General features: G+C 39.0%; 1 protein-coding gene across 1 annotated transcript in view; it reads right to left on the reverse strand.

Moving 5' to 3' along the window:
- Positions 1 to 223: 223 nt before the first annotated feature.
- The window catches only part of LOC308392661 (zinc finger SWIM domain-containing protein 6-like), a 52,111-nt gene continuing 26,436 nt past the window's right edge, over positions 224 to 25,898 (reverse strand). The window contains exons 2-14 of the mRNA XM_080875815.1: positions 22,296 to 22,652; positions 21,010 to 21,158; positions 20,562 to 20,712; positions 17,690 to 17,869; positions 16,487 to 16,663; positions 16,246 to 16,392; positions 14,982 to 15,122; positions 12,311 to 12,571; positions 10,705 to 10,840; positions 8,790 to 8,947; positions 6,869 to 7,032; positions 6,429 to 6,510; positions 224 to 4,647 (exon numbers count right to left, since the gene is read on the reverse strand). Coding sequence (XP_080731941.1) covers positions 3,782 to 4,647; positions 6,429 to 6,510; positions 6,869 to 7,032; positions 8,790 to 8,947; positions 10,705 to 10,840; positions 12,311 to 12,571; positions 14,982 to 15,122; positions 16,246 to 16,392; positions 16,487 to 16,663; positions 17,690 to 17,869; positions 20,562 to 20,712; positions 21,010 to 21,158; positions 22,296 to 22,652 — 2,969 coding nt within the window. The 3' untranslated portion in view covers positions 224 to 3,781. The remainder of the gene's footprint in view (positions 4,648 to 6,428; positions 6,511 to 6,868; positions 7,033 to 8,789; positions 8,948 to 10,704; positions 10,841 to 12,310; positions 12,572 to 14,981; positions 15,123 to 16,245; positions 16,393 to 16,486; positions 16,664 to 17,689; positions 17,870 to 20,561; positions 20,713 to 21,009; positions 21,159 to 22,295; positions 22,653 to 25,898) is intronic.

Genomic DNA, 25,898 nt, shown 5'->3' on the forward strand with positions numbered 1-25,898 from the left:
CATACTACGGCATCTTATGTTACAAATTGGTATTACACCAAAGTACAGCCCAGCTCAACTTAAGTTGGTATCTCTTTAACACAATACATAGATCTTTTGGAAATAAACAGGAGTGTTTCTTTACATTCTGAAGATAGTGATAGTGGCTGATTATAAGCCATTTTAAATAAAAATCAATTTATTTTAAATACATTTAAAAAAAAATTGCAATATGTACCTTAAAAGCAATAATAAACACAAAGACATTTTCCTCTCAAAAATCTAATTTAATTAAAGCAAAGTGTTGATTCATTAACAACTTTATAAAACAGTGATTTAGTTACATAAATAAATCGATCAGTGTATCAAATCTTAGTTTTAACTTCATGAGCATGTTGACATGGTTGTACAATCATTTACCTAATATAATAAATAAAAGGGCACATCATTCATTTCTAAACAAAAGAGCTACTAGTAGACCTCTAAGAGACGACACTGAAGAAGATGAGATGAGCTTTTCAAGCACAGAATACAGAGCCAGTTCAGCTACAAATCAAAGACACTAAAAGGCCATCATCATGGTCAGTTTGCGTATGAAAAGAGTTTGGTAGTTAGAACTCCCATTTGGTTATTTTAAAGCATTAAGACAAGGCAAGAAAGAAGGCTGTTCTTGTGTGAGGAATTCTAGAGACATGAAGTTAAAGAGGAAGAGACAATAACATTACAATTAAATAAATTTTTTAAAAATGAAGTGGAACAGTCAAGACCTGTTGTACAGAGCAACTTTCTGTCCTGCACAAAGTCAAGAAGTGAGAAAAGGCATGGACTTCAAAAAAAAAAGAAAAAAAAAAGCTTCATTTTGTGAGCAAATCACTGCAGAAGGTGGAATGAGGCAGACTTGACCACAATGAGAGAACAGCAGCAGTTGGCAGCTGTATGTTGCTGCCGCTCTGCCTCCTTCAATGACTTGTAAAACCCCTCAGTACACTTCTGTGCTCTGGATAATACCCACTCTGCACGTCCACTTCCTGCCGGCCACTTTCTGCAGTTCATTTCATGTCTGCAGAGCCCAAACAGGGCCCGTAATGCAATGCCAGGCCAACGTTTAGAAGTCCCTCTGATATGTTTTGTTTTTCGCTTGTTTCCAAAATTACTGCAGCTTCAAGTATTGTGTCTTACATAGAATATTCTGTCATAAATTAGTTAACATATACATTTTTTCAATATTCAGACATATACTTTCATATATACACAGGACAATAAAATGCTTTTGTTCTTTTTTCTGCCTTTTTTTTTGTTTGTTTGTTTGTTTCTGTTTTTTTTGTTTTGTTTTGTTTTGTGTTTTTTGAGAAATCCCTGAGAATATACATAGTTTCCACGAGGATAAGAACTGCGATGGTTTGTCGTCGTGCTATCGTGGCAAATGTGTCCGTCAAATAAGCATACTGAACGTTTGCGACAACACTGCAAAGCCAAAACAACCAGCCTGGAAATGGCAGCGAAATGAATTTTGACGGTGGATTTAGAGCCTTTCTTGAGCAGATGGGTGAGGAGGCCTGGGGGGAAGAGTAAAGCTGGATCCTTTAAAAGAGGTACTCGTCACTTCAAATGGTCCATTTGGTTTAAAGCCATTTGTCTTCTCTTTGAGGCTGTGAGCATTAGCCGAGGAAAGCAGGAGCAGTGCAAGGCAGACATTTTGCCACTGGACAATACAGGAAATACACAGCGTAAAACCCTCTCACGTTTGTATGTAATGGAAAACAAAATCTTCAAACAAAGTGACAGTTTTGCAAACTAAATACATAGTTTTTGGGGTTTTTTTGACACATCAATACCAGGGGCCAGATGTATAAACAGTGTGTACAACACTCCCACAGATAAAGTGATGTTTAAAAAGTCTGGTCTATTAAAGGTACCCTGTGGAGTTTTCTTAGAAATGAAGGCAAGTGTTTCTTCCCCCATACAACATCGCAAAATCATTACACTTTATACATTTACGCTTGTTAGTAAGTGGTCTTATTATTTGCTGCCTTTGAAAGATAACTGCCAAGTTTGTTGGTGTGTTGACACAAAAAATTCTGTGAGCTACATTTAAAAACAAAAAAAATCTGCTGCATAATGATAACAGTGGTCAGCGGGGTAACTTCTAAACATCAGAAAGCAGCAAAAAATAAATAAATAAAAATGTTTGGTATTGGTGAACAGTCCAAGATTTTCAGTGTCTATACTGTTAAGACACCAAAAAGCAACAGATTTACATTTCATTTGAGCTGCATACTTGGTTTTTTATGCCATCATAAACCAGAATCATTTGAAAGTGCTTTAACCTCCTAGGACCTGGCGTCCACATATGTGGACATCACATTTTGGGTTATTTAGACCAAAATATTCAATTTTGCTCTACATGGGCCTGACATCCACTTACGAGGACATTATACTACTACTGTTCTATCAAAATTTTAAACGAATATCCTCATATGTGGCTCTTATTTTTCTTTTTAAAAAAAAAGGTAAAAAAAAAAAAAAATCTGGTAATTCTTTGTTTTTACATTCATCGGGCCCCAATATGCACAAATATCAAAGAGAAATGAAAAATGCATGTCGTGGAAGAGTTCGTGTATTCGGAGGTTAAGGAAAAGACCATACAACGTTCGAGAAATAACTCTACCATTATCATACACTTGTTGTCAGTGGGAAGGAAGAACTCCCTGAACAGACTGAACAGGAACTCTAAAATGTAATTCCTGCTTATCTTTTAAACATTTAATAAGAATTATGGTTTGGCGCTACAATATCACAAATTGGTGGAGCGGTACCTATAACTTTGTGATTATATTGCAGTTCAAAGTAATACATTTAATTAGAGATCCAATTACTTAATCTATCCGTGGATCAACAGAAAATAATAGTTGGCAACTATTTAAATAATTAAAAACATTTTCAAAAGAATACTGTCAAATAAGAAAAATTGTTGCTTTTCTGTGTCTCTACTATGATGATGCCACACTGACTCCAGAATGTGGTGATGAGTGGCCATTAAAGGTAGATTCCTTCCTCTGGTTCTCGAAGGCTAAATATAATCACTAGCAGATAAAGTTTTTGGGCATTACTCTTGCTGCAGTTATGACTATGGTTGTAGCTACTGCTACTGGGGTGAAGATGATTTACAAGTTACATGTCTGATTAAAGCCCCAATGGGAACGTCTGTATTTACAGTACTGTCTTGGCCGACATCACAATTGTATGCGTTATAAGAGCAACTATCTTGGAACGAACATGGTCACAGTATAGCCATTAGCTATCCACCAGTAGCAACTAACTCTACATTCAGAATTATTTATGTGACAAAAGACTCAGTGCATTTGTATATCTATTTATGGTGAAATAAGCTGGATAAGGACAGAACCGGTATGAAAAGCCTCAAATCTCCCAAACAAAAAAGTGTGTACACTCTGTTTTAGTCTTGGCCCCGGGTGTTGCGGATATGGTTTACAGTCTTTTTTTCCCCTCCAAATTTTAAACTTTACTCTAAAACCTTTTGGGCCAGATTCTAGTGTTGGCTACCCAACACTAGAATCTGTGTGTGATCATGCTCGGTAACGTTTTAACGTCACAGTCTTAAATATTTGCCTTGAGGAAATTGTGTTATCCATCAGACCCAGCAGTCCTAAAGCACAGAAATAAGATTCACATGTAAGTTGTTTTAGGTGGATTTTCACTTCAAGTTAGAAAGGATTTAAAAAAAGGAGACAACAAACAAAACAACAACAACAAAAATACAATTTGGTCATATGATCGTCTTTTAACCAAATCTCTCTCGAACAAGCATCATGAGCTTCTTCTTGCCCTTGTATATCTGTTTTAGGTTGTCTATGAACTGTGTGAACTGGATGTGTCCGTCGTGTGCCATGAGAAATGTTTCTCTGGCTTTGCTGAGGAACTCGATGAACTCGCTGTAGTGGCGTGGGCTGATGTGCGTCAGCCGAGAGTGCGTTGTGTTGATGTAGGCCCCGATTGTGGCGTCCAGTAGCTGCCTGAGTGGAGTTTTGTCCAGAGACATCAGCTTTCCAGAGTTTCTGCGACTGTGTAGTGCCACCATGCCACCTGGTGTTGTTAGAGTGCACCGGCGTAAAATGTCCGACAAGACAGTGGCACACTTCACACTCTTCACCACTAGAGGGATGACGGCTGCCAGTTCGTTTTTACCCAGGGAGTGGCTGAGAGCACATGCCCAGAGCACATCATTAATGGCCGGGTGTGTGTCTTGGTTGTAGCTTAGGTTCAGGTGAGTCATGGCTAACGTTGCTAGTTTGTAGGCCCTTGCTGGATAACCGCGGTGCTCCATGTAGCGTGCTATTGTAAACAGCTGTGTGTAGTTCATTCCAGTGGCAGCTGCATCCAGTACAATCTTATAGGCTGTTTCAAAGGCATTGTGGTCCTTTTCACAGAGTGTCAAAGCTGAGAGGGCACAGTTTTGGGGGTCCTTCATGGCACACTGCAGGGCTAAGGTGCGGGCAGAGTTGGCCAGGTTCTCCTGCTGATGGCAGTCCAGATGCAGGCGGACAATAGTGCTGTTGGACATGACAGTGCTAGCCACAACACTGGTTGCTTCAGTGGGGGTAAAGAGGGTGAACCAGTTCTGCATGATGCTGTCCAGAGCAAACACGCCTAGAAAGACAGAAAAAGAAATCTTAGCTTGACAGTTAAGAGGTTTTTAAAGTGAAGCTTTCAATCGCAAATGTCACTAAGTATGCTCTACATTTACCACATTTCCCGATGAAAGTCTAGTACCGAAAGCGTGTGAAGTGTAAATCATAAGACAGGAGATCTAGTGATGCTGAAAACTGAAACATCATTATCCTTCCATGCAAAAACCTTGAACGAATCCAAGCAGAAATAAAAAGGCAATCTAAAATGACTATTATATTTTGAACCTTTCAAAACCACCGTACATATTTTATTTAACAAAACATGCAATACAGTTCTGATCTGGCCTTGTAAATGAAAATCATTAATTAAAACAGCTTATTACATTGTAATTGGACAGTTTGTTGCTAATTCCTCTGACATTATATGATTTGGCCCCCACTCCACACCAGGCTGGCATTTTCTCAATGAATCCATTCAAAGTCCGCTCACAGAAACAGGGTCCCCTTGTCACTCCCCTGCATTCACAAGAGATCATCTGGAAGGAGGGTTTTCCTCTGTAGAGCTCCCTCCCCCTGGACTTAGCTTCCTGTCCACTTCAGGGAAATCAGCCACTGGGTTTCAGTATTCAAGGCCAAACATAAGGCCCACTTAATCAGCCAACAGCCCACAATCTCCCATAATTACTGACCTTCCAGTCATTCCATCTCCCTTGCAGAGAGCTTTCCAAAACCCACTTATGAAGTCTGACCTGCTGTTTCGCAAAAGTCCCTAAATCTCTAAGCATTCACAGGCACAAACATCTTTACAATCTATTTGTAGCTAACTGTTTGCTATTCCCTTCCCACAACAGGGCACAGCAGGCCTGTCGAGCTTTTTCTACACATGTATGAGTAGACTCTGTGGTGCAATAGAAAGACAAACTGAACTGCATTGTACTTTATACAAAATTTAACCACAAGCACAGCAGCAGTGTAAGAACTGAAATAAACAGTGTGCTTAAAGAAGCAGTCCGTTTATTGCTGGTTACTCATGATAACAGCATAACATAAATGACACTCTTCTCCAACTTCATGTCTTGGACTCCTGTTTTAAGTCCACGCTTTAAGGCCAATCCTCCCTGAAGCCAACTCTCTTCTAATTGGCTGTTCCTTCCAAACATAATTTTAGTTTAATTATTAGACAGTGTAGACTGTGTTATTGTATGTTAAAGTATTCAGATACAACCTAACCTGTTACTTTTTAAGTTGCGTAACCGATTAAATGTTATTGCATGACCAAGATTTGCGCTGATTCTGTCTCATAGATGGCAGGGGAACAAACATAGATATATATAAATCTTATAAAGTTTGTATCTGTCTTGTGTGAAACTTGTATGAAAAGCATACAAGAGTGAAAACGGATATAAGATCCCTTGAAAAATTATACAAATGAAACTTGTATGTTTTGGATACTTACTAAAACAATATATGAAAGTAATGAGAAAGTGGCCACTTTCATGAGTAAATCATATAAGCCTTATATGATTCACTATATGAAGTAGGCCACATTTTATGCAAGTCTTTTGTAAGTTTTTACTATTTCTTTTCCATATGGGACTGCTGCAATGCTCTCACTCTTAAACCTGTGCATGGCACATATAAGAGGTTTTATCCCAAAATTTCACCATTAGATGATATTAATATGCAGGTTATAATATGCAGAAACACAATTTATATAAAAAGACACCATTGACACCTCTGACACAATTAGCACTGTAAAGAGGGTGTGTGTCACGATTTCCTCTGGTATGAAAAACTCACCGACTTCAGTAGCACAGGTGACAAGCCAGCGCACCATCTCTCTCCGACGCCAGTTCAGTGTAGACAGGGTCATCCTCATCACCTTTACGAAACACAAAATTAAAGTCTGTACAGTGTGTGTGTGTGTATGTGTTCCTGTCTAGCTATCTTTGTGAGGACCGAAATCTGCATTTTACTATACTTGTGAGAACCAACAGTCACTTGTGAGGACACACAACCCGGTCCTCACAAATTTGAAGGCATTTTTGAGGCTCAAAATGTGGTTTTAGTGTCAGGGTTACAATTAGGTTATGGTTAGGTTTAGGGTAAGGGTTAGGGTTAGGCATTCATTTTTAATGGTTAGGGTTAGGGGCTAGGGAAAGCATTATGTGTGTGTGTGTGTGTGTGTGTGTGTGTGTGTGTGTGTGTGTGTGTGTGTGTGTGTGTGTGTGTTTCTTTACCTGAAGGCCCAGCTCCAGGGAAACCTTGAGCAGCGTGAGGTCAGGCAGGCTGTCCATGAGAGTGGCAATTTTGAAGGCATCCTGGGCCAGTTTAAAGATGTGGGAGGAGGAGTGGATGTTCTTCTGGATCGACTCTAACACAGTTTCTAGCTTGCGAGCATCACCTGGTAACACATCAAACAAAGCAAATGGAGAAAATACAGAATGTCACCAGGCAGGCCCTCTAATAATACCTGGGTAGTTTTCAATTACCTTCTTCTGCCAAGCTCATCCAGTGCCACATCATTATAACTTTATATATTTCTGGTAACGTTCCTGAACAAACATTTCAACATTCCCACTTCACACAGCAGCTGCTCCGGTGTGCAAAGTTCTTTACTGAATAAATGCCTTCAAGCAAGACTTGCAGTATTTGAACATTTATTGCCTGTTCAACACTATGTTTCTGTTTTTCATGTGCTTTGATCACACATTTCCAAAAGATATTTAAAGTAAAATCTTAATTAATGTAAATGGGTGAACACAGCAGAAAGTGTAACCTGAATTGTGTACTGTTTGCACGCAGCTCAGTTTGACACAATTATCCTTCTAACAACTATTTAAGGTGACAGACTTTTTGCACCTTCTTTCCATGTGGTGTGTTGAAAAGGCTAAAAACACTTTCCCTTCAGATGTAATCAGGAACTACATTATTTTGAGGGTACTCTAGCTCTTACATGTCCTGGGTACCTGCAGGTTTTTTTCCAAAATAGTTTCTCTCGCTTGCCATAGGTAGCAAATTTTACTTTAGTCTTGTATGTGGTCGCACACGTCAGAAAACATTAAATACCTCTAAACTAAAGGCGAGATTGCTCTGTCAGGAGGCTGTTCAGTTTTTTTTGAGAAGTCTAAGTTGACACCATCAGCCTGAGAAGATGCAGCATCTCCTCAGCTCACTGTGCCTTCAATCCAATTTCCTGTTTATCCTGGTTGAGGCTGTTCTAATTTAATTCATTTTATCATTGAAAATAATTCCCACATACTGTGGGGAAGTACTTAAATTGGTGATAAGCAGCATAAAGGATATTACCATCAGAGCGATATTAGGGCTGTCACGGTATCAGATTTTCACTTCACAGTTTATTGTGGGGAAAAAAAGGTTGCCATCGTTTCCATGGTATCAGTTTTTAGATTTTAAACGTTTCATCTTTTTCTTCCCATTCCTTCTGTCTTCTACACAATCATCTTCTTTAGTCTTTATTGTTTCCTGCCTTTGTGTTTAGATGTTTGGTTTGGTTTTGGTTACTTCCTGTTTTACTTTGAAGGCTGGTTGGTCTTTTGTTGCTGTTTTACTTTTGCTTGTGTTCTTTTTCCCCTGTTCTGATTATTGGCCCTGCCCTCAGTGCTTTTCTATGTTTCAGTGTTTTCACCTATCTGATTACCATACCCTCCCTTTGCGCGCACACTTTCTCAAAATCAGACATTTCTTCTCCCTCATTCCATATGCGTCAAGTGGCCCCTTTTGTTTTACTTATTGGTTTTGGGTCACTTTGGGATTTTTTTGACAGTCAATAAAGTCTTTCCTTTTGCTGTTTAACCTGTATTTGTGTGTTGCATGATGAATAAACATCACCCCAAAGCCTACAGGTGGATGCTGGGGTGGTGTAGGGGTGTGTTTGATGGAGCCATCTACCTGAACTCTACAATAAATAGTAGTAGTAATTTCCCCTATATTGCAGCACTGTGAAATAAAAGATAATATTTTTCATATGTGCATTACTGACAGTATTGATGTTTCATTTTTAAATCTGATGGTTATCATGAATATCAGGTATTTCTATCTTGCCATGTGATCTGTTTTCTGTATATATATAATTCTGTTTGATCACAAAACACCTCAAAATGCACTTTTCCAATCTTGAGTCAATGTACGTTTGTGTACCTTTAGCAGCAGTGAGCATCGTGGAGGCCAGTTCACACTGTTGAGTCTCTATGTGGCTTAGAGTGAACCAGCGAGGGTATCGGTTGGGCACCACCGACACTATGTGGTGAGGCCGAGACAAGTCACTAGAGGGGTTTGTGGACTCCAGGACCGGCAACCTGAGAGCAGATGGAAAAAAATTATATTCGTTCTTTATTAGACAGGAAGAGATGTGACCTCTCAGAAGAACACTTCATGGAGGTAAACAAGTTATCAGAGTGTAATGTTTCCCTTACAGGATCAATCAATAGTTTTTCAGTGGGTGTCCGCACACCTGAGCTCAGGTGGATCTTTGCCTCAGGCTATGAGCACTGAGGAAAGGATGGATTTAAAAATAACTTTTCCTTTTCAGCCAAACCACAGAGATGTTCTACCGGAAATAGCTGATGTACTTTTATAATCATCTTTTGTTTTTAGGTCTGGGGGGGGAAAAAAAAGTCTGATCGATTTACATAATATAAAAATCAGAGAAGTTTAATTTAAACAAGACGAAATAAAGGTTCCCGTGGTGGTCTAGAAGCAAACCAACAGTGTGTATTTATTATTCACACATTTTTCTAAAACTCCTCCTCAGCATTCTTGAATTATTCAGTGAATATTCCAGCAAAAGGAGGTTTTATCATTAAACAGTGTCCCAGATAACTCCTCAGTCTGCCTCTCTTCTTTTTCCATCTCTAAATCATGAACCAGTGGAGACTTAAAGCGGGCAGAGAGGCAGGTTATATTAGGAGGTGGTGTTAAAATTCCAGCCTTAATCGGTCTTTATGTAAATGCACATTTTCCTTCTCTCTTTCAGGCATGCAGACTAAAACTGATCCTCTGTAGTGAACGTCTAGAGGATGATTTGGATGATGGACTGTCATCATTAACCCCCCAACTTCCTTCCTTCCAACATGAAGGAAGTCTGAATGAAAATGATCGCCTGAAAATGTTAGCTTAGCGCCACTATTTGCATGGTTTTTTTTAGTTTCTCAGCCATTTCGTCTTGCCTAATCTAGACGTCTATTTTTTACTATGAGTTCTAGATAAAATATTTTTTGTTTAGTTTTTGCTAGCTTCATTTCCTCAAGAGATTTTGCCTTTTGTTGGCCTGTCATTTTAAATAATGTATGATTCAAGTTTCTGCAGTAATTCTGTAGGTAATAACCACAAACCTTTCTAAAGTTACACTTCAACCGGATGTACACTTTCTTATGTGCAGGCACATGCTGCACAAGTATACATGGTGGCTACTAACGTAGGCTTAATATAGAAATATGAATCATGTATTGTAATTTCTATGACTTCCTCAGTTAAATAAAGGTGACGTTGACTTACTGCATCAGCCTGTGGTACAAAAATACCATTTTGTACACAAGACAGCCCTTATAACACAACACGCCCTAGTTCAGCTTCAGTTGATACAGCTTCAATACAATACACAGATTTTTTTTTTTTTAATTTAAATTTCTTTTAGGTCACTTTGGTGGTTTGTTCACATTCTGTTAACAGCTTCAGGAACTTACAATAAGTACCTTTATCACTGATGTTATACAAGTACAAAAGGTACTATATCAGTGGTGGATACTAGTATTCTGTCCTTTTTAAAAAAAATCATGTTTTCAATGGTTGTTGTACTGCCATTGAAATCACACATGAGTATTTTTCCATACAGGATATTTAGAATTAGGTCCTAAGACAATATAGTTTGGAGGTGGGGAAAAATAAAAGACAGGCGATAAAGGAAATTACCTTGAACTGTCACCTTGTCTATCCATTCAAAAACAAGCAACTGGAAAGTGAAACATCCTGTTTTCAGAATGTTGTTGGTTTTGTTTTTATGTTTTCTCATGTCTATATTTAAATGTAGTTTAAATATAGACAGCATGTAACTCACCTCATAGCCCTCAGTGCAATTCTATATGCCAGTTCAGCATCGTGAGGTAGCAGGGAGGTGAACAGAAACTTGGCAAAAGTGTGCATGGGGACACTCTCTCTGTAGAGTATTTCCCCCAGACCACTGTAAGGACCAGCTGGAAGAAACAAGAAAGACATGGATCAGTTCAGTCTGTACAGAGTCGACGTGAATACAGATGAGTGCAGAGAAGAGCTTCATATATGACTGGGTGGTAACCCTATGTACCAGATTGTTTCCCAGCCTGAGGTTAACAAGTTTGATAGTGCTGATTAAACCCACAAAGCAAAGTCGAAGTGTGTGAGTCAGCTCTGTATCAGAGGGTTGATCACTGTGTTGGTGAAACAGAAAGCAGAAACGTTTTGCTTTTAAACTGTGCAAGAGGACATCCTGAAACATGTCAATATGCATGTAGTTCTAAAGAAAATGAAACAGCTTCTAGGAAAAGCTTTCAAGTGCTGGTGTGGTGGCACAAAAAGGGCTTATTTAGTATAATCGCTTCTATTAAATTCAATATTGGTTTTCTCTAAGACAATAATTCAGTTAAATTAAAGAAGTTATTGGATTTAATTGAAATGCTGGGCTCATTCTCAATTTTCTCATGCTTTATTTCTTTATACTTTATAAATAAAAGAGCTAAAATGTGTTAAAAGAAATAAAGATTTACAGACTTTGATAATATATATTAAAATGATTATTTCCTTCACTTTTTTAAGCCTTGCAGCTGTTAGTGGATAACTGCCCTGTTCTTTGTGGAATATACACTCCAAGCTCACTGGTTTTTACTTCGTATTCAAGTCTCTTTTTAAAAAAGAAAAAGAAAATCACAATTATGTAGTTTCATTTTTAAATTCTCAGATCACCTGGAACAGGTTTTTCTACACTAAAATAAATAAACTATTTTTAACTGTAAACGAATATACATTTGGTACTTCTGGCAGATTATGGTTTTTAGTGAAAGTTCAGTTTTCCATTAAAAAAATTGATCTTTTTAACATCTTAACCTGGAATCTGAAAACAATTCGCATGAAAAGACTAAAAACAACAGTGAGTTAAGTTTGTTCTGCTGTACGTGAGAAGTAAACTAAAACAGACTACAATGTGTGTCCATAGCAAAGAAAGATCATGCCGCACAATACAACAGTGTTGACTCATGGATGTGCTTTTAATATGCTTTTGGAGAACAGCAGAGCTTTCTAGCACAGGAAATGTCAGCTTTTAGTACGCTTTTGCTGACAATAGAATAGAGTAGAATATCACAAGATTATTTTGTGTTGACATTTTTTTCATACTATCAGGACAGCGAATAATTTTACCCAATAAACACAACCATGGTGTGCAAAAGACATATTGGCAGGAAAACTAAAGCCATAACATACACACAGACAAATACACAGCGACAACAGACTGACAATGCAAACAAGTCCACAATTGTAAATACGGGACTCCAAACGAAGCGTAAACGTACATGTACAGCACAGAACCTGCAAAGTACACAGAGTTAACAACCTTGTACACACAGAGTCTGTTCTTTAAGCTCACTGTTCGAAAAAGCAGCTTAATGTTGTTAAAGTTGGGTCCTACTCACCCTCTAGCAGTAAGACAGCTTGCTTCCGGAAGATCTTCACCAGCATGTCATTTAAATCAATTTCTTGAAGCTTGCCCAATAGTTGCTCTTCATTGCGACACACTTTCTCCTGAGCGTAAAGGCCGTCTGGCATCACTCTCTGCTGCCCCAGTCCAATGAGAGCTGTCTCCACGGCCAACGACAGGAAAGACTCTCCTTCTTCCAAGAAACGCTGCGCTGGGAAAACCGGATGCTCCGTCCATCTGCCTGAACCCAGCGAGCCTGAGGGTAAGAGAGAGAGTTGGGAGGAGGACAGGGTGAGAGATGACTTAGCAAGGACAATGTCCCCTTTGGGGTGCAGATTGAGCTGAGTATTGATAAATCTACTGATCTGTTTGTTCATTCTCGTGTTCCATTTTCCTCACTGTGTACCCTCCTGATGGTAATCATGTGTTTTAATGGTTTAATGATGTCTTGGCAGACCTTACAGTTCATCCCAGGAGAATTAACAGTCCCTAATGAGCGCGCGCACACACACACGCACAGTTATAAATAGCACAGGCTTAATTGAAAACCTTCCCACCTTCTCAGCTGTTTCTCTTTCCCTCTTTCTTTCTCCCCTTCTTTCCCCCAGTCAAGTCTGTCCCGTATTCAGTAAGTGAAAATAAAATAAACAATAAAAGGTGAATCAAATGGACCATTACGGCAAGGCTGGGATGGTCAGTTTGGTAAAGTAAATCCGTTGGGCATCTTTCTTTGCCTTTAGACAACAATTCTGATGGCAAAAGAGCCAAACGGGACAGGCCAAAAAAAAAAAAAAAAAAAAAAAAAAAAAAAAAAAAAAAGGAAAACCTTCCCACCAAAAAAAAAAAGCCTTATATTCACTACAAAAAGTTCCTTCACTTCTTGAACTCATATTGACAACTCATATTTTTACCCATCAATCTACACTCAATAAACCTTACGAAGTAAAGGTCCAAGAGTCTCAATGCAAACCACCACAGCTGAAGTGTGTATGAGCAGTGTATGTATGATACACAACACTTTGGTATCAAACAATTTCTCTTTATAGTTGGTGCTTTGATACCATCTAATCTTTTCATAGAGTTCGTCATACATCTAAAAAGAGAAGCCCTCTGCAGAGAAAAAAAACATGCAAACCAACTCAACAGCACTGCACTAGTTAGACCTTTACAGTAAAACAGCTGGATGAGTCAGTCTGAGCAAAATATTTATGACTGCTAAGAGCTTAAGAAATTGTATATAAAGGGCTGAGAGAACACGAGGAAAAAAGACAGCTAAGTGAAGGATGGTGGCAGTAGCTCCCTGCTGTGGTGGTGCTTCTAAGAAGGGGAAAGGGTAAGGGAGATCAGTTAGGACTAAGAGAATAAATGCAGCCAAACAGAATTTCTTAAAGAAACCCCCCCCCCCCCCCAGAGACCAAAGACTGGGACTACAGTTCAGCTTTTAGCGTAACAAGAATTTAAACTGGCAAAGATAATAATGGAATGGTCTCAGGACAAATCTTTAGGGCTGAAGTTGAGTGTCTCAGCCAACACCCCACAGACTACCTGTGGAAAACTCTGAATACAGCAGTTCAGATGCTTGCCATGCCATCCTGCCAAGCCTGACAAGAGGTAGAAAACAAAATGGGATGAACTGCCCAAATCTAGGTGCTGCATCTTGGAGACCTCCACCCTCGACAGGAAAAGCCTGTGGAGGCTTTTCCAACATGACACAATTACATAACTGCAGCTAAGGGTACCTCTACAAAGTACTGAATTAAGTCTCTGAAAACTTCTTTTAATAAGGGGATTTCAGTTTTCATTAAGAATTCATTGTAGATTGATGGTGATTAAAATCAGGGTTATGTTTTTAAAATTAAATCTAGAACATAAAAATGAAGGGCCCTGAGCAGTTCCTGAAGAAACTGTTCTTTACAAGCAAAACCGAGTGCTAATGTGACGTCTGTTCTGGCTACAGTACGCTGAAATTCGTCTCGCTGAGCTCCCTGCATAATTAATGCATTTTAATTGGAGTGTTTTTCCTGCTGCATTTCTTATTCATGAGCTGTTATTGGAGGATGACTGAAGGCCAATCAGCATGTCTGTGTCAACTGTGCTGATTGTGACCTGAGGGCCTGCAGCTCTGACAGAGAAGATACAATCACTGCAGTGTAAATGTTGGAGGCACACTCTGGAAAATGAGTATGAGAGTGTGTGTGTGTGTGTGTGTGTGTGTGTGTGTGTGTGTGTGTGTGTGTGTGTGTGTGTGTGTGTGTGTGTGTGTGTGTGTGTAACATCTGCAGCAAAGGAAAGCAACCATACATACATAATCACTTGAGTATTTTCATTTTCAGCTACAGTATATTTCTATATCATTGCATTCAGAGAACAATATTGTACTTTCTACTACCACTACATTTCTTTGACTTTGCATCCTATGGTAACACTACAAAATCCAATAAAATGTTAAAGCTCATCAGTGACTCACCATACTTTTGCCCTATTACCTCTTAAAAATGTGTGCCTTGTAGGGTTCTCTAGGTAATTTCAGCAAACACACATCTTCCATAAATATTATCAACCCAAAAAAGGACATGAAAATATCTCACAAAAGAATTAGAGCAAACAAAGGCACCCGTCTTCAGAAAGACTTTTGGCACCAGAGGATGTGAGCGATCTGCACGCACCTGAGAAATCAAGCAGAATTCCCTCCTCGCTGCCCCTCCCCATCTCCATGAGGGTGCTGAAAAGAGTGCCGATGGGGTCCAGAGGGTGGCCCACCCATCCTTCCAGGTTGGTGACTGCTGTAATTCCTCTGTTTAGCAGCTCTGCAGTAACACAAAGACACTAAGTATTAGTTTATAACATTAGTTTAGGCAGGCTAGGAAGACCATGTCATGATGCTGAATAAGCCTAAAACATCCATGTATCTCATATAGGGTGTACTATTTAACTGACTTAAGCCTGCACACATTTCTGCAAGCCCCTTTGCAACCCAAATCCACCACACATCCTCTTTTCCTGTTGTTTCTATATTGTCTTTTTTTAATATTTCCTGTTGTTTCTATATTGTCTTTTTTAAATATTTCCTGTCACCAGAACAGAGTCGGATATAAATTCCTGCATATGAAATAATCTTTCATGGTCGTAAATGACTGTTGATGAACTGTTGACATTCTGGTGTTAAACTGATAGAAAGTGTCACAGAAAACTAAATACAGCTTGTATGCATATCTAAAAAGGGTCTCCAGCAACAGATGTTGTGACCCCCACAGAGCTATGATGTCAGTGTCATTGAAGGAATACATAGATAGGAATATATAGATACAGATACGCAGAGACACTTTAATCTACTCCATAAAGCACAAAAAACAAATAACCTGTGGAAAAGGTCTCCAAGATGCAGTTCCACTTAATCCACACATGCAAATTTCTAGGTCTGTATTTTTATTCTACAGCTCTGTTGGCATAATTTTGCATGATTTACAGTTAATAAAAAGCCCCTATTTATGTTAGACCGGTTTTTCATAGAGAACTTTAAGTGAGCCACAGGGCTCCACCAACAGAGTAATTGAGCCCCAAATAAATGTTTCCCATGAATGTTCAAGCCCAAATTTGAATATACAAGCAGATAACACCAATAACCTTAACAAACAAACAAAAAAAACAAGAGCAATCGAACAGATGGCTGTTTGTAAAGATGCGTGAACATTTGCACTTTAGTTCAATGCAAAATAATGTTTTTGCATTTGTTGCATACGTGCTTGATTGGCCAAGTTCCTGTAAGAGGGAAACCTAAATAAGAGCAAGCGAGGATGTGTTCTTCTTCGCGGGTGAACAGACGTTGTGTATACAGATAATACAGCAGTAAAATGAAAACAGACTTTGGAGGGCACTGATTAAAAGTAGGAAAGCAAAACTAAAGAGCACATTAAAAGAGGGTACACTGACCTTTTTTGTGGGAGCGAAAGAGCTCCAGCTGTTTCTGCTGCTGCCGCCGCAGTGTGTTGACGATGGCGATGGCCAGCCTGAGCGCTTCTTTGGGGTATCCGTGTGATCTCAGGGCATCCACTCGGGCACACGCTGTAGGGACGTGCTCTGTGGGAAGGAGAAGTTATTTCATTTGTATTCCTTCTGCTTTTTTTTCTACATTTATTTCTTGTTATCTCTAACCACAACTCTTCTCTCTCACCATGCCACAAAGGCCACCCTCGGGTGTCGAAGAGGGACGAGTCGAGGTTCTCATGGTAGCAGTAGTTGGTGTAGTGGTCCTCCGTGATGATGTTTTGCAGGTGGGGGTCCTGCCAGTGCAGGTCGCAGGCCTCGATGGCTCGTGTGAAGACCGTCCGGTGAGGCCGAGACAGCGAGTCTGTGAGAGACGTCAGATGTTTTTAAACGTCAAGCTGCGAGGTAGTGGAGTGTGGTGGTTTATTTTGTGTGCCTAATTAGATCATTTAATCAACATAGTTTGATGATAAAGGCAAAGCAATTTATTAATTAAATTTCCATCTGAGAAATATATTTGAAGCCTACATGATACTGGTTCCCTTCGGGTTCCTCCTATGGCCACCTGAGGCTGACTCTGAGGTCAAGCGCAAACTTTTTTTTTGATTTGATAAATTTAGGAATGATCAGGGGTTAAAATGACCAGGAGTTAAAAGGCATGTTTACAGCCTAGTACAAAAGTCCTGATGGATGGTTTCATTTTTGTGACACAGTTATATTTCCAGTCTTAGATTTCCCAAAGTGCTACAAAAGCTGAATACAAAAGTTTAAGATTGCTTGAAAAATGGCAAAAAAAAAATCATATTTTGCATGGTTGGATCTTAACAAGGTTCCAAGTAGAGCTTCATCATGCAACAAAAAGACATGGTAGTGAGAGAAAACTTTTTTTTGAGCATTCAATTTATTGATCGGGAGTGTATATGAAAAAGACAGAGAATAAGAGAGTGACAAGATGTATAATGAATAAGTTGAATAAGTTGAACTGAAAAAAGGTCAGTAACATAACAAGTGCAGCGTGTTACAGGCAAAAATCTCAGCAGTAATAAAAGGTCCCTTCAGCTCATTTGAAACATTTTTATTATTGCCTGAAAGAAACATTAATTTCGCTGGATTTTCTCCGATTTAGCTAAAGCTGAGGAGAGAATAGAGCCAGAAAAAGCTTCAGGACCTCAAATGTGTTATTAGGATCATTCTATTAGTAAAAAGGTAAAAAGCCTCACGGCCGCCGAGATTGAAAGGAGACTTGATTTTTTTTTTTTTTTTTTTTTTGGGGGGGGGGGGGGGGGGGGGGGCAGTGCTGCTGGAGATTGGACAAAGAAATGATGTGATGCAGGAGAGCGTCTGGGAATAAAACAATAGGAAGACATATTTCTGCCTGGTGTCATCTCACCTGGGTTACCAGCAGGGCCCTGGGGCAGAACGTTGGTCAGATTGGTCAGTTCGCTACTATGGTTACCGTCCTCCAAGGGGCAGACATCCACGCTGTTCCACCTGCGAAGCTGACGTAGCCAGAAAGCCTTCTGCTCAGGTTTGCAGTGGGGGTTCAGCACGATGCACATCCACAGGGCCCCTGCACACACATATCCAGATATATTACACTTACAAACTTTGCTCTCCTCTTCTGAGACTTGCAGCAAGAGAACAGAATGAAAAAAAAAAAAAAGGAATTTAATAACCCATAAAGTTTTGTAGCTTCAAGTTAACTTGTTAAATAATTGAGGGCTGCTGCTAGCCAATACTTTCATTATTGATTAAACTGTTGATTATGCTGGTTTATAAATCATGAGATTGTTTTGTGCTCAGTTGAACCGGCAACCTTAAGGGCTGAAAAATGAAGCAAACATGGAAGTGCCAAAAAAAAAGAAATACAAGAAAGGATCTGCAGTTCCGCTAATGGCCACTTGAGGCTTTCTGCAAAAGCAGACCATTTACCTCCCCTGTTAAACTCTGACAGCCAATTTCAGTTTCAAATTTCAGTACAGCTAATTTCCCGTTACAAAACATCAGAGAGCTGTTTTTGTTTTAATAACTCACCCTTTTTGATACTGATAAAGCTTAAAATTTGAGGTGACTACTTTGACTGATGGATAAGCCGACACTGGCAAGTGTAGCTATTAGCCTCACCTGCACGAGCTGAAGTCACCTTTTCATGTAAATTATAGCAGATTATAGCAGATTATAGCAGATTATAGCATTTTAATGAAATTATCTGTCAAGTAATATAGCTTGCTGTGTGATTGAGACCATCAAAGAAGTCTATGCTTCGACCGCTAAGCGCTAATCAGCAGCTATCCATGCCTGTGTGGATGCGTTTGCATATGTTTTAGTTTATCAGTTCAGCTTGCTAGCACATGCTTGTCAGCATTAGTTAATAACTAAGTACATCATAGGCTTCTCTAAATATGGTTATTTCTAGCTCTGGAAAAACTAACACCAACAGCCAAAAGAATAAAGGTGAATCCTGCAGATGATTAGGCTCTGTCCATCTTCGATATACAGTCTATAGGCTTGTAATGTCAAGTCAAGAATCAGTTTGCTGTCATATTAGATCAATAAAAGCTCAAAAGCTGGAACCAAAAAAAGCTTTTTTAAACAAACAAACAAACAAACAAACAAACAAACAAACAAAACACAGTTGAAAGACAGTTTTGGACCAGCATTTTACATATCCAACCAAACAGATGGATATATTTTTATGTTATCGACTAAGCAATCAAAGCTGAAACCTGAATTGATAAGACAGCAGGAAATATTCATATTGTTGTTGTAACCAAATTCGAGAAAGTGCCAATTTGTTCTGAACAGTCCAAGCATGTGCTGCTAATATATGATGTTCTGTTTTGTGTGACAAAATGACCACAAAAGGAAAAAGACTAAAATCAGTAAGTGATTATGCCAATTCAATTCCTGATGCTGTATTACTCAATTAATTGTTGCAGCTCCATAAACAATTGGGAGATTAATTGCACTGTTGGCTAAAACCATGAAGACAGTAGTGAAAAAAAAATAACACACACACACACACACACACACACACACACACACACACACACACTCAAAGAGGCTGAAGAAGGATGAAGGGAATAATGACTATGTTAGGGCAAAACGAAATTGAAAAAAAAAAAAAAAAAGAAGATGTCCAAAAAAAAGAGAAGACAAGTGGTGAGGGGAGGGATGAAGTGAATACAGGAGGGAGGGAGGGAGGGAGGCTCACAATGAGGGGGAAGGGGAAGGAGGAGACAGGCTTTATCCTCTGTCTCTTTGTTAGGGGTGCACCAAGGACAACACGGAGGAGGGAAAACAGCAGGGCGACGTCACACGTGAGTGACGAAATGCAGAGAAAGAATCTTCAACAGCAACACACAGGGGAAGGAAAGGAAACAGAAGATGGGGAAATAAGTAAAACATTAATATTTACGATTTAAGATTTAATATTAGAATTTTTATAAAAAGGACTTAAATGTTCATGAAAACAGGATTTTGAGTTTGTTTTTAAGGGAAATCTGAGTTATCTTTGATCACAAGCAAATAGGTCAGCTTTACACTTGGAGTCTGGCTGGTTTTGTTTCGTTTTTGGTCTGTTTCTGCAAAAGGAACAGTCACCATCTGGGACAAGCGATTAGAATCAGCCATAGACTGTATATAAAAGATGGGCGAATCCTGATGTCACCTATTAGCAAACTCCTGTTATGAGGCCTCAAATGGACCATCACATCAGTCTTGATTCGATTTGTTTTTTGTATTTTTGTTTGTTTGGTTTTTTAAACAGGATGTCACTTGTTTTATCCGGGAGCATAATTTACAAAATTCATATGACACTGTATTCAATAAAACGTAAAACTACCGATTGAGATAATAAACTTATCAGGAAAGTGTTTACTGAGGTCATAGAGTAGGGGAGACAAAGAGTTATTTTTCTATAGACTTCTACATAGCAAGAGTTCTTTTTGCAAACAGTGGAGTTTCCCCCTGCTAGAGAACAGGAAAAAAAAAATCAGGTAAATAAGCTTATTGCTCACATAAACGTATAAAAACTAGCGGTGGATGAATGCAAAGGATTTCACATTCTTTATCTTGCAAGATTTTGAATCTCAGAATTTCAAAATGTATTTCTGTAATAAATGGTAATAAACAATAGGACATCTAAGGGTTAAGAGAATCATAAGAAAAAGACAGCTGGTTGAACTGCACTGTAGCCGCTCACATACTAAAGCTGCCACAAATTGGTTGAAATTCTGTTTGTGTGCCTGTTATCACTGTACCTAGTTCGTCCCACAGCTGCCTGTACTTGTCAGTCATGGCCGTCCCCTGTTGCCTCCACAGCGCCAATCTAGGGTCACCCATGAACTGCTCTGTGATCAGTGTTAACATGCGAGCTCCATTGGAGTCCCTCATCTTCAGCATCTCTCTCACCTGCAGAGACAACGTCACTGTGAGTAAACGGTATATATCACTTTTATTTAATCAGATAATAGGATCAAAATCAAGGTGACAGTTCTGGATTATTTTAATTTCACCAAAGAAATAAAACACTTTTAATGTAAATGATAAAAGACCAAGCATGGATCATTCTGGTACCCCTTAAGGTATTAAATTTGGAAGGTGTTTTGACTATCAGTGCAAATAGCTTGTAGAGTATCAGAATAAATATACATAAAATCAACAAAATCACCGTACATATAAGACATGATGTGATTAGTGGGTCAGTACCTTGCTGAACAGTAAGTTGAGCTGCTTTCCTGAGCCATGGTACCCGCCCTGGGAGAGAAAGAGCTTGACCTGTTCCTGGACTTGCTCCTCATCCAGATGCCAACAGTTCTCGTCATCTACACTTGCCCCCGCTGTCGGATCAGGAGCTCCTGCAGTGAATGAAAATGAATAAGTCAGTAACTCTTAACAACAACTAGATGTCCTCATAAAAAACTGATTTGATGCAGTGCAAAACAGTATGTAATGTGAAAGCATCAAAAGCACAAGTACTTATATATTCGTATGTCCATTAATGCATATGGTCTTATTATTTTAAACAATGATTAAACAACTTGCGCTGATTTCCAAACAAGTGTCTTTTCAGGGAAGAGCACAAAATGAATATGGCACCATCAGCATATCTACTAGTTTACTTTTTGCATTAAAGCATTAGTGCTGTGCAAGCTTAAATGCTGATCAATAGTGAAAATAATGCAAAATCTGCAACAATAAGCATTCTACATGAGCAAAGAGTGCATCCTTCATTTCTAACGCTTAACACCCAACTCCAGGGAATATATAATCCATAAGGTTTATGCTAAATATGTTCCACTATAAGTACACACTTAGTCATCCTTATATTCTGATAACCAGTTATTTAAATCATAATTTAAACATTCATATACTGTATTGTAAAATACTTAAAAGATTTAATTTGTCAACCTGGGATTCAGAAAGTTAAAATGGACAATTTCGCGATGTTCTGACATTTTAAGGGTAAAATGATTCATCAGTACGGGCAACAGTTTCAGCAGCAAAATTAAAATCATAGTTAGCTGCAGCACTACTTTAGATTTGTTCTGCTCAGTACAACAATCTACATAAGACCATTAATACTAAAGTAATTCAGAAACACACAGGTACATTTTCAGGCAGATAATTTGTTCAAGAAGGTAATTTTCAGTTTAATTTTAAGATACTAAAGCTACATATACAAGAGATGCTTTTTAGCATAAGATAATGTATTCAGGCAGACGTTTGCTCAAATATATATGAAATGGGGACTTATGTGTCACTATGTATCACAAATACACACAAAGAAAGTCTCCTTCTTGTATGCTGTAGTACAGGTGCACTTACATACACAGTACATATGGAGATGACAACTGGAAATCCACTGATGGAAGATGAAGAAAATCTAATCTAATCCAGGTACATGGATTTATTTGTGTCTGTTTCTGTGTTTATGGACAGCCTGGTCTTTGTCTAAAATCACAAACCACCCTTAAAGCAGTGGCTCCACTCACCGTGGACCTGGTTGATCTCTGAGTTCTGTGACAGTATTTCATCTGCCAGCTTCTGTGCTGTCGGCAGCACATCTGTGTGATGCACTGTGATAAGGTACTGAACAAACTTCTGCAGTTGATCTCTGTTCATTTGGAATAGAGTCTCTGAGATGGGCAGGCGCAGTTTGACCTGCTCTGGCTTCCGTACTCGGTACAGTGAGAGTGCCACAACGTGGGCACAGTAAAAAATGTCCTTGTTGCCGCAGCTGCATGTCACTGCTGTGATTTTGCAGCGGTCGAAGCTGACGCTCACATTGCAGACTAGCTCTGGCTCAGAGGGTGTAGCGGGTTCCCTTACTGTGCCACTGAGGTGAAAACCTGCAAAGAGACAGAAATGACCATTAGAAATTAATCGCACCATGTATTTTCATGTACATAATTTCACCATGTACATAATCACAAACCACGGCTTAAAATTAAAATAAGATATACTTTGTTTATTTATAATTTCCAACAAACCTGCATCCAGCATAGAACTCAAACCCACAATTTTGAGATTAAAAGTCTCATGCAATATCTACTGAGCTACCGAGGATCTGTGCTGGGTCCTTAACTGTTTACACTCAAAATATTCTTTTTCTTTCTTTTTTTTTTTAAGGAAAAGGCCAGTTGCCCTTACAATATAAGGTACCTTAAGACAAATATGTGTTCTAGGACTTTTTAAATAAAACTTAAAGTGAATTGAAGCTTATTGTTGTTATAATTGTATCCAATACAATAATATCATATAATATATATGTTTGGTAACATATTACACTATATAATATAATGTAACTACTTTTGGGATTAAGGAGCTAGTGAGAGTACTCCAAAACAGTCAGTTAAACAATGAGCTGCCAGATTATGGTAATAATTCACTACAAATGTATCCCTTCATACAACTATTTTTATCTTTGGATGTTGTTCAGAATGATCCTATTCTCGTTCTTTGGTTCTACCTTAATTTCACGTGATCGACAAAGTGCTGCCCAGGTGAAAAAAATGGACACAAAAAAGGTAAAGGGCACGACTGAGTGCAAAGACCAAAATTTTCTCATTTCCTTTTCATTTCCTTTCCACAACACCTTCAGTGTTTACCTTATCCTCACCAGCACTTCAGCAAAGACAGGATCGTTCACAGGCACTGAGAACTGTTATTGTATTGTGAACCTATGGCCCTCTCATGGCCAAAATGTACAGGCCTCTGTGTGTTTGGGAAAAAAAGAATTTAAAAAAACGTATTTTAATGTGAATGTGACCTTGAATTTACTCTTCCCAGCTTAGGGGTTTTGACAGGGAAAAAACATAAATAAAAGCCAAATGTGACAAATACAGATTCAAAAGAACAGCAACACCACGTGGGAGTGAGGTTTAAATATGTGTTGAGTTTTGAGAGCCATAACAGATGGACATGTTTTGGCAGAATATGACAATGCAACAAGTACTTTATGGGTAAAATTCTTCTGTAATTAGAATAAATGGGCAATCTGACTGAGTTAGTGGGTTATCAGTTGATGACAGATGGTTTCATAAACTCAGCCAGAGCTAAACTGATATAAACAATTTCATTTAGTCTGTACTGTTTTAATCTTACTACAGGGAGCACATGCATAGCTCATTTTACGATACACAGGCAGAACAGTGGCTTATTTAGACCTCGAATCGCAGGAGCATGATGTACGTCTTGCCTCATGTTGTCATTCAAACTGAAAATCATGTAACGTGGCCAACAGGGAGGCTGATAAGCCTCCATGCCAGACAGTGACAGATGACAGACAGCATTATTAGATGGTCGCTTGAGCCAAAGAAAATGGGAAATGCATTAAAGAGCCAACCTTCTGTCAGATGCTGTCTATGTAATCGTTTGAAAGCAGACAGAAAGAGATTTAAATCATATCTCTTTAGAAATGAGATGTCTTTAGAAAGTGATGTTAAGATATTCAACCAAGACTAACACACACACACACACACACACACACACACACACTTATATTCCTTATTCTAACTGTATCTGTATGATATCCGGTCATCTCAGGCATACATCTCTGGCTGTGAGGACTGAAGCCCCACGTATGAACTTTCTGTTTGTCAAAAGCAGTCAGTCAGTCAGAACAAAGTTGGCTTTAAGATAGAGGGAATGGAGCTAAAACAGCTTCTTTTTTTCCAGACAGAGGATGAACTAATGGGATACACGAGGGAGGAGATCAAGATTATTTCAACTGTGAGTCAGCAATAGAGTCCAAGAATAAAAATAGTGAACTGGAAACTAGCATTATAAGTCTGCTTTAAGCATATTAAAGAGATTCCAATACACTTTCTGTACAGTCAGCAATCATTTAGCGTGTGCAAAGGCTGCATGAGTTGAAAAAGAGCAAGACCAGATGCTAGCTAACTTTAGCTAACATTAGCTATCAGCTTCTGGTCTTTTCAGGCCAAGTAATGACACACCAACAAAACCCGAGTACAGTAAGTGAGCACGAGTGTTCTACTCCCTGCAAGTTCACTTTTTCTCACCAAATCTCATAGTACAAATTTGTTTACTGTTAAATAAACGCAAAAATGTTTTCAAAGCCTTCCTATATCGAATAACATCATAAATGTAAAATCTGTGGCTCAACTTCTTTGAAACCAGAGATCAAACTAAAAAGAAGAGAGATCAAGAGAGGCGCGAGTGTTTTTATGGACAGCACTAAATCTGTGTCACAGCTATGAGTATTTGCAGCAATATCGCTATGACGCACGTGGTCACATATTTATAGCTATTAATGTTAGTGCTGAATGCAACTTCTGCAGTTGCAACATCAAAATCGGATGTTCCCTTGCTCGGTAAAAGAAGCGAACAAGAGTAGGTGTTTGTCTGCAGATGTGATGGTGCTTTGTGAGAAAAAACAAAAGAGGCGGAAGGACTACAAGACAATATCTGAGAGTGAAACTTGTATAGAAATAGAAAAGAAAAAAACTAAGGTGTTTCAGTTCTTTCTGCTTTTCCAGTTGAGCAGACACTCAGTCAACCACACAACCACCAGTCCACATCCTGTCTTTTTTTCTTTTTTTTTTTTAATACAGACACACACATACACAACACACACACACGAGATGAAATGTGTGGTGCTCTCCGTTACGCCGCCCTGCCCCAGTCATGCCTGGCCTACAGCTGAACCACTGACGTAACAGAAAGAGAGTGACTCGAGAGGAGGGAGGAGGCCACCACTGTGCTGCTGGAAAAATCGGTATGCCCTCAGCTGAGTGTGTCAGTGAGCACATGCAGGAGTTGCTTGGCGGCGAGCCAAAGCCCTGAGCTCAGCATTCTGTAATGCACTTCCTCGCTCTCTCTGTCTGCTCTTCACAGCTTGCATAATACAGCTCTGTACACCACATAGCAACCATACTTAACTCCTTCCCTCCCAACACATCAGGAAACTAGTCTGGAGCATTTTAAGAACTAAAGCTGGAGATGTGATGCAGTAGAAATGCAAAGACGTTTTTTATATTTATGTTACCTATACTTCCATTTAGGGGGGTGATAGTTACATGGGTAATTGTTACTGTTGTGCTACTTTATTCCACTTTGACCACTAGAGAAGT

The sequence above is a fragment of the Rhamphochromis sp. 'chilingali' genome, assembly GCF_963969265.1.
Source record: "Rhamphochromis sp. 'chilingali' genome assembly, chromosome: 2".
NCBI lineage: Eukaryota > Metazoa > Chordata > Actinopteri > Cichliformes > Cichlidae > Rhamphochromis > Rhamphochromis sp. 'chilingali'.